Below are 16,894 nucleotides of genomic sequence, written 5' to 3'. Positions count from 1 at the left end.
GTACCTGGTAGATTAAGTTCTTCTAATTCAATCACTGAATGATCACTGCTATAATAGTCATTCACCAGCTTCTGTAGATCTTTAGGCGTCCCTGGTTTTGGCTCTGATTTTGCAAGGACATCAGTAATTTTCTTCTAAGATAGGAGAGAAAAAACATTAGCAAGGTAGGTTTTAGAATGACATGTGGCTTAGTTTCATTCTTCTGACATTTAAACAGCTTGTACCTTTTGGTGATAGCCGATAACTCTTATAACTCTTGGCATTTGACTCTAAAAGAACTGAATTTTGGTGGAGAGTTCATAATGGTATTTTCCAGCAAAAGCCAATAAATCTGGTTGTTATGGGAACTTCTCTTTTAGTCTCCTCCCCTTTTAGGTGGTATGGGGGATGACATCAGGGGTGCTCTACCATTAAGCTACTAACCTTACATCCCCACCCCTTTATTATGGACAGGATTTTGCTAAATTACCTAGGCTGCCCTCAAACCTGTCACCTACAAGTAGCTAGGATTAGAAGCATGTGCCACTGCACCTGGCTCTCTTTAGTCTTGGAAGAGTACTATTTTGAGAATTCATTACCCACCTGTATTTTGAGGTGCTGAGTCCTAGTTTGAATTTATAGCATTTGAACTAAATCTGCAGAAGTAATATGCACATAGGAGCTTTGCACTCTTATGGACATTACATCCCTGATTCTCCAGTTCTGGGAGGCTGACAATCTTAAAAGTGGCCTTATGGAAAGTAAAGTAGATATTAGAGGAAATATAGTGCACCCTCAAGTTACAACCGGTCTGACATATAAACAAGTTGGGTTAATTAGGTTAATGGAAGATTAATCTGCCTCTTGTTATCTATAGCATGTTCCCAGGTAACCATCTAGATCTCAGCTGTATTGACTTACAATCAACGAGTTATAACCAACCAGTCCTTGGGAACTGATCAAGTTTGTAAATTGAAGGTTCACTGTAATTTCAGATATTTTTTTTTATTTGATCTCATTTTATAATGCTTTAAATGTCTCCAATATACTGAGAAAATACTATTGTTCTTTTCATTTTCATCATAAACTTCCCTTCTCATTTCTTTCTAACTTTTCACCAAAGATCCAGAAGGAGTCATTCTTCTACCCCTAACTCTTTTCCCTCTTTCCATAATATTCTTATTTCTGTGCCACTGCCAAGAACTGTCAAGGATCTGTCAAAAGTATTAACTTTTAAAAATATGTCATTAGTGGCAATTTTAGCATGACCTCAGCCAAGGCTAAGCTATCTAGTTAGAGTTCTGACCTTGAGCCACCAGAATTTAACACTCATGAAGGCCATTAGTGTATGAATTATCAAAGAGAAGTTAAAGTTACTTCTCTAAGGACTTTCCAGCCCTTAGCCAATTTGGCACCTTCTGTCTTCCTATTTGACCATTTGTGAGAAAAGAAAACATATGCACACATACTTTTGATTTTCTAAAAACTTGCTGTTAAGTAACTGGTTTAAGTCTATCCTCTTTCTTCTAATCCCAATCATATTTCCTCTGCTGACATCAGCAGTAGAATTTTCTTGGCAGAAAGAGAATTACACTGCTGTTTTTATAAATGTAGTGGAAGTTGAAAGCTAACCATATTAAGGCTGTTCCATAAAAAAGTTTGCATAGGAGCAACAGAGACTTCTCTATACTCAGAGGCAAATATTAAAATAAAGGGGGAGTTTTACTGAAAATTATGATTCCAAATTAGTTAGAAATGCTTTATATTACTTTCATGTGCTTATTATTTTCTTTTGATTAATATTTTAAGATATAAGATCTTCAAAATAGGATGTGTAGGAAAAGAAGGTTGGTAAATTATTTTCTTGGACAGATCCAGAGGGGTCATAAGGGAGAACAACTCTGAACTTCTAGAATTGGAAACCCACATTTAACAACTAACCACAAGGAATACACAGATGGGTAACAAAGGTTCTTGGTGCTCCACAAAACTCTAATAGGGCTTAAAAGAATTTATTTTTAGTCCCAGTAGGAATACTTATTGTTGGAGACTTTAGGAAAATCACTGAATCTCACTGAATCTTAGAATTTCTGGATCTGTAAAGTGGGGATTATAATATTTCATCAAAGTATGATATATAAAAATGTGATGGAGACTACACAGGGACATAGCACTGTGAGAAAATGTTAATATTACCTTTTTCCTCTTCCTGGTCTTGGTGACATCTTCTTTTGTTTCTTTTGGTTTTATTAAGAAACATTCTTTAGGCTATAAAAAAACCCAAATGAGAAAATTTTCATTTTCATTTGATGAAGTGTCAATGAATGATCTGAATTTTCATGTACTTTCTGCCAGGTATGCACTCTTCACAATACCTTGGTAATAACTGAGCCTGAGATGCTGGAATGCCCACTGGAGTTTAAAGGCCTGAACTGACAGAACTCCAGAAAGTGCAGATGACTTAAGCCTGGAAAGTCCTTGAATGAAGATCAAAATGTGTGAGTGAGTGAATATATGTGCTAGATATGTACAGTGTATTAAACAAAGACAGTGGCCAGTTTGTAAAATACAGGCAGAACGAGATGTGATTAAAATTATGATGTGGCAGAAAGTGTTTGCCTAGGGTGACTGAGATTTTCCATAAATTGGCTGTGTGTGAGCCTACATCTCCAAGTCATTGGCTTATTATTTTGTATTATCCATTTCTTTTCTCTTTCCAATATTTTAATAAACTAGCTATACCAATTGTTTTAAAAATAGTGATTATAAAATGATATCTCTGCTAATGGTCTGAGTCTTTACCACAGCATCCACAGCAATTTATTTTGCTTGTTACCTTGCGCCCTGAGTATTTTACACAGTTTAGTACTATTTTTATCCTGAGTTTAGTTTTTAAGGTAGAAAAACAGGAAATGTGGACTAAGACCTTGATTTATAAAGTAGAATGCCTCAGTTTCCATATATATATATATGTTACAAGCAGGAATATAAAATGTTTCCTATGCTGGATCTTTTATGCAATATTTTCAAACAGATTGCCAAGTAAGATATAAAATATAAGTAAAAACTTATTCTGAGTATTCTTTTGATTAAATTTCCATTCCAATGAGAGAGTTGTCTGTGCAAGCTGGTGACCTACTAACTAAAGCAATCTTATATTCACTGGCTCCATTTAAAATGATCACATAAATCTTTCTATGAAAGATTTCAAACAGCTGATGGATTAGGAATGCCTATGGTCTCAAATCAGACAGAGATATAATGCTAAATAACTTCTTCAAAATACGAGGCCAAGGATCAGTAATTTCTAGACTCTGTTTTAGTTAAGAGGTGAAGTAGATTCAAAAGGTTTAGAATTAAAATAACAGGAGAATCTTAGAATTTTAGCTTCTCAGTTCTATCAAAAAACTTGCAAAGAGCAATTGCATCATGACTAAAGAAAAGAAAGACATCATCGCTTTTCTTACTTGGATGTCTTATGGCTGTAGATACATGTCAATTTGGTATTAGTACATACCAGTAAGAAATGAGGCCTGGGCCATTAATATATCACAGAATCTGACAAATGGCCAAAGGGTCCAATTACAGACCAGGCAGCAATCAGCTCATGATGCTAAGGCAAAGGCGAGGATACAATGAAGGCATATGTAATATCCCTCTATCAGCAAAAAGGGTTTTTGGAAAGCAAGGTCAGAATTATTTTACATTTTCTTTTTTACCATATGGTGGTATTGTCTAGGAGTATGTTAAATGTGTTAGATACAGTTATGCTAGTTTTACAAAGATGATTAATTCAAACATGTCTTAAATCTAAAAATGGGCTCTGTTTTAAGGATATGCAAGAATTCCTCAATTCTGGAAGAAAAAATGAAAATATAATTCTGAACTGTACATAAGAAATATGTTTGAAGAACTGCTGTAGTGAAGACACTGCATCAGATTTAAATGTTTTGTTTTAATTCTTAGGTCATCCTAAAGGAAATGCTATATATAATATTTGTTTTCTGAGAGCAGTTACTTCAGGTGAGGGTAGAGTGTTCAAGAAGGGTCATTTATAGGGTCAATTTCCACAGAAGTGAGAAGGCTTTTCCAGCTGCCTTATGAGTGCTAATGTTTACATTTAAAGAAAAAGGGAAAAAAGATGTGGCAGACTCAGGCCAGGCCATTAACCATTTCTACAAATCTATTCCAATAGGATATGATGCTGATAGTTGATAAGAAATGTCATTTCTTTATAATAATCTTAAATGTGTAATCTGAAGAAGTACATGACCCCTCAAAAATATATAAAAAGCTGTAACTTTTTAGTTAAGCAATCGGGGCATGTTCTCAATTCCTTAAAGTATAAAAAAATTACGTCCTTTAAGAACAATTCTCCTGATTAAACATGAAAAGTCAGGCTCAAAATGCCACTAAACTATTAATAAAGAGGATTGAAAAGGTATAAATCTATATGGACTAAGAAACCAGGAGAGAGAGAGCTGGCACTGGGGTTTTTGAAGAGGTAGAAGCTAACAATAAGTGAGTTTGTTTAATGTTGATTTCTGAGAAAGGCCACCATTGGAGGCACAAAGTATTACAGAGAATGAAGGGTTGAAAAGAAAAGGGTTAGTTGAATGTTTATATTTAATGATGATAAGTTCCCACCTTGTACCCCATCCTTTAGATTTCCTATCCTGACAACCAAGCAATTATATCATTACTGCTTCCTTTCTGGCAGCACACTGGGAAGTCATTTTCTGCAGAAATTAAGCAGACCAAGAAGTCTGTCATAGGAAAAAGAGGGCAGAAGTTGAGGGTCACCTTGATTTTCTGACTCTGTTCTATGCTTATATATTGCAGGGCAAGAGACTACTGAAGTCACATCTGGACAAATGGAATGGTCTAATATAAATGCTATAAGAAAGTGACATTTGGGGGTCCTTAGTAAAAATCCACCTTGTTATCCTATCACCCCACCACAAAATACAAAAATGAACAACCTCCACCCATTTATATTTAAGAATTTCTCTTAAATATCTATAGGCAGCTAAAGCTAATCATGTATCTGTGGAAAATTTCCAATGAAATTAAACAAACAAACAAAAAACAAAAAGTAAAAGTAACTCAGAGACAAGAACTTCAAAAGAATTACAACTGATGTTCCCACAAATACTTTGCAGCTGTGAAATAAGAAAAAAGTGCTACAAAAAGGAACAGTTAAACAACACTTTAATACTATATAAGAAAGTTCAAATAAAAACATGTAAGAGGAAGTCTAGATGATAAAACTCCTAAAAAGAGATGAAAAATTGGAATATAAAATGGGTGAGATAGGAACTTCACAAACACATGGAAATAGAACAACACTCTCCTGAAAAATCAATGGATCACAGAGGAAATTAAGAAAGAAATCAGACAATTTTTATAAATAAATGAAAATGCCAATACAACATACAGGAATCTACGGGACACAATGAAAGCAGTTCTATGTGGAAAATTCATAGCACTGATTGCGCACACTAGGAAAACAGAGCGAGCTCAAATAAACAACCTAATGATGACTCTTAGACTCCAAGAAAAACAAGAGCAAGAAAAACCCAAAGCTAGAACAAGAGAGGAAATTATAAAGATAAGAGCAGAAAGCAATGCAATGGAAACTAAGAAAACAATACAAAAAATAAATGAATCAAAGAGTTGGTTTTTTGAAAGAATAAATAAAATCAACAAACCCTTAGCTAATCTTATCAGAGGAAAGAAAAGGCTCAGATCCATGCAATTAGGAATGAAAAAGGAAGTCACAACAGATCCAACAGAAATCCAGAGGATAATCAATACCTACTTTGAGAACCTGTACTCTAATAAAATGGAAAACACAGAAGAAATGGACAGATTTCTAGATACTTATGAATTACCAAAGTTGAAGAAAGAAGATAAATACATTTTAAACACCCCAATTACAATCAGTGAAATTGAAAATGTAATTAAATATTTACCAACAAAGAAAGCCCAGGCCCTGATGGATTCACTGCTGAATTTTACAAGACATTTAGAGAAGAACTACTGCCATTACTCCTCAAACTTTTCAATGAAATTGAAAGGGAAGCAATACTTCCAAATTCATTCCTGGAGACAAGTATCACTGTGATTCCCAAATCAGGAAAAGACGCAAATAAAAAAGAGAAGTACAGGCCAATCTCCTTAATGAATATAGATGCAAAAATCCTTAATAAGATACTAGCAAACAGAATACAGAGGATCATCAAGAAGATCATACATCCTGACCAAGTTGGATTTCTTCCAGGGATCCAGGATGGTTCAACATATGTAAGTCAATCAATGTAATACACTATATTAACAAAGTCAAGAATAAAAACTATATTAACAGAGAGAAGCATAACAACTACATGATACTCTCAATAGATGCAGAAAAAGCATTTGACAAAATTCAACACCCACTCACGAAAAAAAACCCTGCAAAAAATTAAAATAGATGGTCTATATCTCAACTTAATAAAGGCTATCAATGAAAAACCAATAGCCAACATCATATTAAATAGCCAAAAACTGAAAACCTTCACCTAAAAATCAGGAACAACACAAGGATGCCCACTATCTCCACTCCTCTTCGATAAAGTTCTGGAAACATTACCCATAGCAATTACACAAGAGAAAGAAATTAAAGCAATAAAGATAGGAAAGGAAGAAGTTAAACTGTCATTATTTCCTGATGATATGATACTCTACATTGAAGACCCAAAAAAACTCCACCAAAAGACTTCTAGACTTAATTGACACATTTAGTAGAGTAGCAGGATACAAGGTCACCACCCAAAAATAAACAGCCTTCTTGTACACAAATAACAGAGTCACCGAGAGAGAAATTAGGGAAACAATTCCTTTCACAATAGCATCCAAAAAAAATGAAGTTCTAGGAATCAATCTAACAAAAGAAGCATAAAACCTCTACATTGAAAACTATAGCACTGTGAAAAAAGAGATCGAAGAGGATATAAGAAAATGGAAATGCATCCTCTGCTCCTCGGTAGGAAGAATCAACTTAGTGAAAATGGCCATACTACCAAAACTGCTATACAGATTCAGTGCAATGCCAATAGAAATTCCAACACTATATTTCACAGAACTAGAAAAAAAGAATCCAAACATTCATTTGGAACCATAAGAGACCTAGAATAGCAAAAGCCATCCTAGGTAAAAGAGACATGCAAGCAGGTATAACAAACCCCAATTTGAAACTATACTACAAAGCCACTGTGATAAAAACAGCATGGTACTGGCAAAGAAACAGGTCTGATGATCAGTGGAAAAGATTGGAAGACACAAAAACAAATCCAGATATACTCAGCTACGTCATCTTTGACAAAGTAGCTGACCATCCTCAATGGAGGAAAGATAGCCTCTTCAATAAATGGTGTTGGAAAAACTGGATTTCAACCTGCCAAAGATTAAAACTAGACCCTTATCTTTCACTATGCACTAAATTAAAATCCAAGTGGATAAAGATCTTGACTCTGCTAATATAGTATATTACATTTATTGACTTACATATGTTAAACCATCCTGGCATCCCTGGAAGAAATCCGACTTGGTCAGGATGCATAATCTTCTTGATGATCCTCTGTATTCTGTTTGCTAGTATCTTACTAAGAATTTTCACATCTATATTAAGGAGATTGGTCTGTAGTTCTCTTTTTTATTTGCATCTTTCCCTGATTTGGGAATCAAAGTGATACTTGCTTCCAGGAATGAATTTGGAAGTATTGCTTTCCTTTCAATTTCATTGAAAAGTTTGAAGAGTAGTGGCAGTAGTTCTTCTCTAAATGCCTCGTAAAATTCAGTAGTGAATCCATCAGGTCCTGGGCTTTTCTTTGTTGGTAAGTTTTCAATTTTACTGATTGTAATTGGGGTGTTTAAAATGTTTTTATCTTCTTTCTTCAACTTTGGTAATTCATAAGTATCTAGAAATCTGTCCATTTCTTCTGTGTTTTCCATTTTATTAAGAGTACAGCTTCTCAAAGTAGGTATTATGATCCTCTGGATTCCTGTTGGATCTGCTGTGACTTTGCCTTTTTCATTTCTGATTGCATGGATCTGAGCTTTTGCTTTACTTTTTTTTGATAAGGTTAGCTAAGGGTTTATCAATTTTATTTATTCTTTCAAAAAACCAACTCTTTGATTCATTTATTTTTTGTATCTTTTTGTTAGTTTCCATTGCACTGATTTCTGCTCTAATCTTTATAATTTCCTCTCTTATTTGAACTTTGGGTTTTTCTTGCTCTTATTTTTCTAGGAGTCTAAAATTCATTGTTAGGTTGTTTATTTGAGCTTGCTCTATTTTCCTAGTGTGGGCATTCAGTGCTCTGAATTTTCCACGTAGAACTGCTTTTATTATGTCACATAGATTCCTGTATGTTGTATTGGCTTTTCATTTATTTGTAAAAACTGTCTGATTTCTTCTTTAATTTCCTCTGTGACCCATCGATTTTTCAGGAGAGTGTTATTTAATTTCCATGTGTTACTGAAGCTCCTACGGTCTTATGCTACTGATCTCCTGCTTTATTGCACTGTGATCTGATAATATACAGGGTATAACTTTGATTCTTTTGCATTTATTGAAACCTGTTCTGTGAGCTAGTATGTGATCTATCTTGGAGAATGACCCATGTGTAGCTGAAAAGAATGTATATTCTGATTTTGTGAGGTGGAACAATCTATAGATGTCTAAGAAGTCCATGCATTCAAAAGCTTGGTTCAGTTCTAGTATTTCATTGTTGACTTTTTGCCTAGATGATCTGTCTGTTTGTGATAGTGGGGTATTTAGATCCCCCACTACAATTTTATTAGTGCTTATTTAGTTTTACATGTTCCTTAATATTTGTTTTCTATAGTTGGGGGCATTTATACTGGGTGCATATATGTTTATGATTGTCATCTCTTCCTCTTGAATTGCTCCCTTTACAAGAATGTAGTGGCCTTGTCTCTCTTGATCAGTTTTGGTTTGAAATTTACTTTGTCTGCAAATAAGATTGCTACCCCTGCATTTTTCTGGGCTCCTGTCACATGGAGAATTGTTTTCCACCCTTTCACTTTCAGTCTATGGGCTACTTTTTGCACTATGTGTGTTTCTTGTATACAACATATTGTTGGATTTTACTTCTTATTCCATTCTGCCAGTCTATTTCTCTTGATTGGTGAATTGAGGCCATTGACATTGATGGTTATAACTGATATGTACTGACTTCTTATTGTCATGTTATTGTCTTTTTGTTGACTCTTTTTAATATTTTGCCCTCTCCTTTTAATTCCTTGCCTTGACTATTTGATTTGCTCTGTTGGGCCTCATGGTGTTGTGACCTTCATTGTCTCCTTCTAGGATATTGTTTAGAATTCCTTGTAGTGCTGGTTAGGTATTCATGAAGTTTCTCAGGTGTTCTTTGTCATGGAAGTACCTTATTTCCCCATCCATTTTGAAAGAGAGTTTTGCAGGATACATCAGTCTAGGTTGGAGGTTGTTTTCTTTTAGGACTTGAAATACCTCACTCCAGGCTCTCCTTGAACTGAGGTTTTGTGTTGAAAAGTCTGCTGTGATTCTGATGGGCTTTCCTTTGCATGTGATTTGTTTCTTTTCTCTTACTGCTTGTAGTGTTTTGTTCTTCTGTTGGGTTTCTGGGATCTTGATTATTATATGTCTAGGTGTAGATTTTTTTTTTATTGTAGCTAGTTGGGGTCCTATATGCCTCAGTTCTCAGAATGTCAAATTCTTCCCCTCTGTTTGGGAAGTTTTCTGTCATTAATTCTGCAAACAGCTTTTTAAAGTCATTTGTATTTTCTCCTGCTATTTCATGGATTCCTATCAGTCTGATGTTATTCTTCTTTGCATCATCTAGGAGTTGGATCGATTTCTCATGATCCCTTACTGTTTTTAAGAGACTTCCCTTTTCATGGTCACTGTCTGCAATCTTACCTTCTATATCTGAGATTCTATCTTCGCATTCTTTTATTCTGTTGTGTACACTTTCCATAGAGTTTTTAAACTCCTGGATATCTGTTTGAATTTGTTTAATGTATTCCATTTCTTTCCTATGTTGGGCATTCATTGTTTCCATTTCTTTCTTATGCTGGGAGTTCATGGCTTCTATCATGATCCTAAGCTCATCTATTTTCTTGTCAGCTTCTAGTCTAGAGTCTTGAATCATGACTTTCATTTTGCTCACCATCTCTATGGTTATCTGGGAAATTATTTCTGTTTGAATTTTTCTAAAGCCTGGTCAATCTGTTTTGTTACTTCCTGTGCTGTGAGTTCTGAGTGTCCTGGTAGTTCAGTATCAGAGTTTTCATCCTCCTTTGCCCTGCTGTTTGCCATTGGCGAACTGGAAGTCTGTCTTTGTGTCTTGCTTAAGTGTTTTCTGATTTTTATTTTTGCTGTTGGGCTGTCCTTGATTCAATGTCTGGGTTATTAAATCTTCCTGATATCATTGTGCTTCAGCCCCTGACTCTCTAATGACTCATAGACATTCTCACCTTCACAATATCAGAATAAACAACTCATCAAATCTATCCCTATCCTTTATCCCAATTGATACAATCAACAACACAACAGGATCAATCACCTCCTGCAAACTGACTACTTGTGGTAGTCATCATTCCATCAACCCCAAACCCTGTGAATTAAATTAAATTCAAGAAACAGCCCAAAACATGTTTGCAGTGAACAAACTCCTCAACAAGTATATTTACCATTTAGGATGGGGGCCTAGATATAGTTAGGACAAGAAGAGTAAACAAGGAAAAGAACTGGAGAAGGTTTCAAGTGAAGCCAGAGGACACAGAATAACCACACAATCTTTAGGAAAATGTAAAACTCAAAAGGGATAGACAGAGTGCAAGTATAAGGACAAGAATATATCCCCTTAACAGCAATAGGGGCTCACTTTCCCTTGAAACTACCGAGTAAGGCACAATGATAGGAAAAAAAAAAAAAGAACCTTAATAAAAATGAAAAAATGATAAAAGAAGAAATCTGAGTTAGGGCAGGAGCAGGAACAGAAAGGGAGATGAGGGATAATATGGTGGAGCAAGAAACTGAGTTGGTGAAAGAGGACAGAAAAAAGAATTCACAGAGTGGCATGAGGAAAAGAAAGAAAAAGACACAAAAATGACTTTGAATGGCCTCTTTCAGACTATATTTCTGCTGTCCTAATACACATCAAGTGCAGCCATGTGCAGAACCAAATCCCCCTATCTCAGCTAGCCAAAGGCAGACCCTCGTGATACAGACTGACCTCAGGCTGAAAGGACGAATTTGAGCCCCCCCACCTCCTGCAGGGTTGAACTCCAGACAGTTCTATCACAGGTTTGCCCCACCCCTTCTTTATAGATGTTCAAATTTGGGAGCTCAGAATATTACGCTTTATAACCAGCTATGTCTCTGCAGAGTGGGTCCAAGGACTGGTACAATCAGGAGATCTGAGAGCTGGAGGGCTGGACACGAGGGAGGTTGCTCAGCAGCACCTGTGTGGCTACCCTCCTGGTACTGGAGCAGCAATGGCGGTGTCCACAAGAGAGGGCACGGCTACCCGGACCCATGGGTGGGGCCCAGGCCAGTGGAGGGAGATGTGATGTCCGCACCGAGCAGCTTTCCCCAAATCTCACCTTGCTGGCTGGCTTTGGAGGAGCAGCAGTGGTGGCACCCGCTAGTGAGGACCTAGCTACCCAGACCTGTGCGCTGGGCCCAGGCCAGCAGAGGGATATGTGATGTCCACGCCGAGCCACTTTCCCCGAATCTCACCTTGCTGCCTGGCTTTGGAGGAGTAGCTATGGCCTGCTTCCTTCTTTATTTTTGCTTCTTGGCCACCATGGGATGAACAGTTTTATTCCATTAGAGCCTGCCTTGGTGTCAGATAACTATGGGTTGAATCCTCTAAAAACTCTGAGCCAAAATAATCCTCTTCTTGTGGTTATAGAGTGTTTTGGTTCCTTGACAAGGAAATGACGGAGACAGATTTGGGTACCTAAAGTGGTTCTGTGACTATTACTGGCCACGTGGTTTAGAAGCCTTTGGAACTGACTTGCAGGAGAGTTTTGGAGATGCTGACAAGGGAAGCATTAAAATACTGCAAGCCAAGCTTCACGGAAGATTCTGGTTGGAGCTCAGAAGATGAGAATGCTAACAGAGATGTGCACAGTAAAGGCCAGGATCAGGAGTTTCAGCTGGAATGAGGGACATCATTGATAGTTAGACTTGAGGCTATATGTGTGATGTTCCAACAGAAAAACTGTCTACATTTTGCCCATGTCCTGAGACTTTGCTGGAGACTGCAGACTAATGAATCTTGTGGATAAAAATGTCAAGGCAGCTTCAGGCTGTGGCACTGGTACTTTTGATTACTTTCAGTCAGATGTACAATGAGAATCAGGAACAAAAAGCCCATTGAAAGGGTTTGGAGTTTTTCTAGAAAGGAAGTATCTGCAAACTTGAGACAAAGGCAAGCATGATTTTAATTCAAGATAGCATTAAAAAGAAGCCAAATACTTTACATTGGGACAATAGGAAAGATGCTTTGAGGGACATTTCAGAAATCACAAAGAACACACTCATTGTAGCCCCAAAAGTAAGTGAAAGACTTTGCTTTAAGAGCTCCAGGGAGCCACATGTATTCATGGTCAACTACAAAAGACTTTCCTAGAGTTCAGACATCTAGGAACTCAGAGAACTCTGCAGCCATGATACAAAGGGGACTGGCTACTTCTTGTAGTGCCTTAGTGTCATTCACATGGTGCTCATTTTACAACCATGCAGAATGCAAGAGTTGTGGGTCAGGAAGGCTTCCACCCAGATTTCAGAAGTCTTGAGAGGCCAGGTAGCATGCAGCTGAGAGGTCAGTGCATGAAACTGTGGAATTCAAGCCAAAAGTTCAGTGGAGACCCAGGAAGTTGAAATTGTCAGGAACATGGATCATTTGTAGAGGAAGTCTGCAGGCAATAAATAGAGCCACCACAAAAGAGAAAATATAAGGGCTACAACCCGCAATGACAAAGGAGCAAGGATATCCAAAACCTTTGGAGTTCACAAGTCATCTTGCCCCAGGTACAGGACATGGGACTACAGGATTTAATGTTTGCCCTGTTGAATTTCAGTCTTGCTTTGATCTGATTGCTTTCTATCCTTTTGTTCCTTCCTTTTGGAATAGGAATGTTAACTCTTGCCCTTTTATGTTATAAGTATTTAACTTTCTTTTTGGATTTTTACAGGGGCTAGATGTTTGCCTCAAGTCCAAATAACTTTGAAACAAGACTGTTCAATAATGATGCAACTGTTAAAACTTTGGTGATAGATTAAATACATTTTGCATAAAGAGATGGATACAAGTCTCCAGGGGGTTGGGGTGGAATGTTATGGTTTTGAACTCTAATGCTCCCTGGAAAGCTCAGTTATTCAGAGGTGGGGCTTTTGGAAGGTGATTGTATCATGGGGCTGTTACAATCCCATAATAGCTTAGCTGAATATGCTATAAGGAGGTAAGATCTGATTGGAGGTGGGTCACTGGGAATGTGGCCTGGAAGAATATATTTCTCTCCTTAGCTCTCTTCTGCTCTCTCTGTCTCTCTCTGTTTCCTGGCCACCATGGGCAGCTTTCCTCTGCCAGAGTGTTGCACCTCCTGCCTTAAGGCTAGCTAACTAGGGGCTGAGTCCTCTAAAAAGTCTACCAAAATAAACCGCTCCTCTTTTAAATTGTGGGTGTTGGGTATTTTGTCCCAGCAATAAAAATGACAACGATCAAGGAAATGACCCAAGAAAAACTTTCTAAAAATGGAAGATGTTCTGGAACTTCAAAATCTGATGAAAGCCTATTAGCTATACAGTACAATGAATAAAAAAATATTATGCATCAAGGAGCATCAACGTGAAATTTAAGAAAAATCACAGATTATAAAAACTTCCAAAAAGGAAACTCTCTCTCTCTCATACACACACACAAAGACAGACACACATGAGCATAAAAAGTAACTGTGTGAAGACCTCTCAAGATCAGTAAGGGATACTAGAGCTTGGTGGAATTATGCCTTCAAAATTATGAGTAAAGTTTATTTGTAAGGTAGACTTTTATACCCAGCCAAACTATTAGTCAAACATGAGAAGAGGCTAGAGACAATTTCCAATTCATAAAGTTGGAAAAAAATCTACTTCAGACCTACAGATAACAAAAAAATGGGTTATTAAAAAAAAATGGTTTAAACAAACATAATGGAATATAAAGGACTCAGTAAAAAGGGAGTCCAACCAAGAAGAGTAATGAAAGGGCATCTCAGTCTGGCAATTAAGAGGTCTCAGTAGCTTAGCGGGACTAGAGTATGACCACTTCAGAGTTGAATAAAAGTGTGAAGGCCTTCAGGGAAATAAAAAATAACTGATCTACTTGAGCATATGGAAAACATTATTCATAGGCATGTGGAAGCAATGTTGGAACATATGGAATCAATTAACAATTGGAACACAGCAACCCAGGAAAATAAAGAAATGAGGTAATTATTAAATCCATGAGAATAAAAAGCTACATAAGAAAGGAAGGATGATTATAGCTTGTCTTTTTCTCAACATTTTAACGTTATTTCTATAATCGAAATAGTATAACTGATAACTGCTTCAGCCAGAATGTGAGATTACATTAGCATGGGAGGAAGCATTGGAGGGGGAATAAGAGGTGTATATGAAAACTATGTCCTTATATATTATGTCAGGAAGTTAGTACATTTGTCAGAAATCAATAAACTAAAAGGTAGCAAAATAGCTAAAAAGCTAGAAAAGCTGAGATTTTCTCTGAGGAGAGAATAGGATATCAGAACTAGGAAAAAGAACTGGTTATTTTTTTGTTAAAAACTTTTAATAGCATTTGACTGTTTTTTTAAAAAAATATGTATGATTATTACATTAGTACAAATAAGATATTTAAATTGCCACTTTATAATAAAAGTTTCATTATAAAATTAAAACATTTTAGAGTTAGTTTTTTTAGTTTCCTTAGGAGTTGGTCAAAAGTTATTTAATACACACCCACCAAAATGTCAACATCTTGGTCTCGGACTTCCAGCCTACAGAACTGTGAGAAACAGATTTTGTTGTTTAAGTTACCATGTTGATGGAATTTAGTTTTGATAGCTCTAGCAGACCAGTATGCTCAACAGTAAAAAGGAAGGAAACAAACACAATATGGATACATGTAAAGAACATTGTGAATGAAATATGCCCTGAATAAAAAAGCATATACTTCCATTTACATGGAATTGTAGAATAGGCAAAACTAATAATTTTTTGAAAAATATGAGAACAGTTATTACCTCTGTTGCAAGGAATTTGGAATGCTGACTACCTTCAAGGTGCATAAAAGGATTCTGAAGTGATGATACTGTCCTTTTTCCTGACAGGGATTTGTTTTACAGAGTTGTATCTGTCTGTCAAAATTCATCAAATGGTATACTCGATATCTGTGCATTTTTGTGTATGTGTATATTAACTCTTTCTCAAAAGAAAATGAAAGAAGTTTAAAACAAATCAGGTGTAGTAGCACTCGCCTGTAGTCCCCTTCCCTCCGAAGCAGGAGGATTATGAGTTGAGCTCAGTCTGGGCAACACAGTGAGACCTTTATTGGATAATGGAAAGGGAAAGGGAAAGGACACAACAAGACAAATGAAAACAAAACAAGACACTCAAAAATACAGAACAGAGTTCAAGCCCTGGTACCAAAAACAAACAAGCCAGCCAGCAAACAAAAACAACAAAAACACAGAACAAAAATCTAAAAAAATCTAAAGCACTTTAAAAGAAACACTGAACATTAGTTAATACTATACATGTTAAAGTACTGGGTGGGATATAACTTTTCATTTACTTATTTTCATTAGTATGTGTTTACAGTACATAATCAGGGTAGTTGGTACATGTACATTACACATCTTAATTCTTTTTATTTCCCCTTCTCCTACAATTACTTCAAAATGTGTGGGTGAGAAAATGTGACTAACCTGTAGAAGTGTACCTGCACAGACTTCAAAAAATTTTGGACTTTGAAGTTGAGGGCAAGGATATGAAGAAAGTAAGGAAAATCACACTGACAACAGGAAGAAAAGGATCTTTGCTATGTAGTGGTAAAAAATTTAGCAATGTTGTTCTCTGTAGTTATAAGGAAAGCAGATGTGTTTAATGAGTGGTTAATTTAGGTAAGGAGATTTCCACAAAGTGTTGAAGCAGCCATTTGATTTTTTCCTGGGGCTTATAGTAAAATGCGAAAGAAGGGAGTTAAATCGCAGGAATTGTTAAGGTGAAATTAAGGGTGTGAATTTACAGTCACCATTAAAATCTCAGAAAGAACAAAGGTAGTGCCTCAGAGTGCAGTAGAGCTGTTATCTATGAGAGATGTGTTCCAGGACCCCCAGTGGATGCTGGGAGCATGGATGGTACCAAGCCCTACATATATTATGTTTTTCCCTATACATACCTATGATAAAGTTTAATTTATAAATTAGACACAATATGACATTAATAACTAATAATAAAATAGAGTAATTATAATAATATAGTATAATAAAAGTTTGTGCATGTATTCTCAAAATATCCTAGTATACTATAGTCATCCTTAAGACAGTGTGATTTCATTATGTTACTTAGAATGACACACAGTTTAAAATTTATGAATTATTTATTTCTGGAATTGACCATATAGTAGTTTTAAACCATAGGAAAAAAAAAACCCATAAATGGTATATGGGGGCTACAGTATTACTCAGTCACACAAGAGCTCTTTGAAGAAATTAAGGGTGTGCCTCACATATTTTCTCAAACAATATGCCTCTGGGAAGCTTAAGGGTTTTTTTTTTTTGTTTTTTTTTTACCAGTTGTCTCAGCAGGTACTCAAAGTAG

At 36.2% G+C, this 16,894-nt stretch overlaps 1 protein-coding gene across 2 annotated transcripts in view; it reads right to left on the bottom strand.

The window, feature by feature from the left end:
* Window positions 1-16,894, bottom strand: part of Cmss1 (cms1 ribosomal small subunit homolog) — a 358,480-nt gene that overhangs the window by 17,996 nt on the left and 323,590 nt on the right. For both annotated transcript variants that reach the window (XM_010639641.1, XM_019209840.1), the window contains 2 exons: window positions 2,176-2,247; window positions 5-134 (listed from right to left, as the gene is read on the bottom strand). In XM_010639641.1, coding sequence (XP_010637943.1) covers window positions 5-134; window positions 2,176-2,247 — 202 coding nt within the window. The remainder of the gene's footprint in view (window positions 1-4; window positions 135-2,175; window positions 2,248-16,894) is intronic.

Source organism: Fukomys damarensis, unplaced genomic scaffold (assembly GCF_012274545.1).
Source record: "Fukomys damarensis isolate Sample0158 unplaced genomic scaffold, DMR_v1.0_HiC HiC_scaffold_24, whole genome shotgun sequence".
NCBI classification, from domain to species: domain Eukaryota; kingdom Metazoa; phylum Chordata; class Mammalia; order Rodentia; family Bathyergidae; genus Fukomys; species Fukomys damarensis.
Note: the sequence above shows the minus strand (reverse complement) of the source record. Positions and strands in the feature narration are given on the sequence as shown.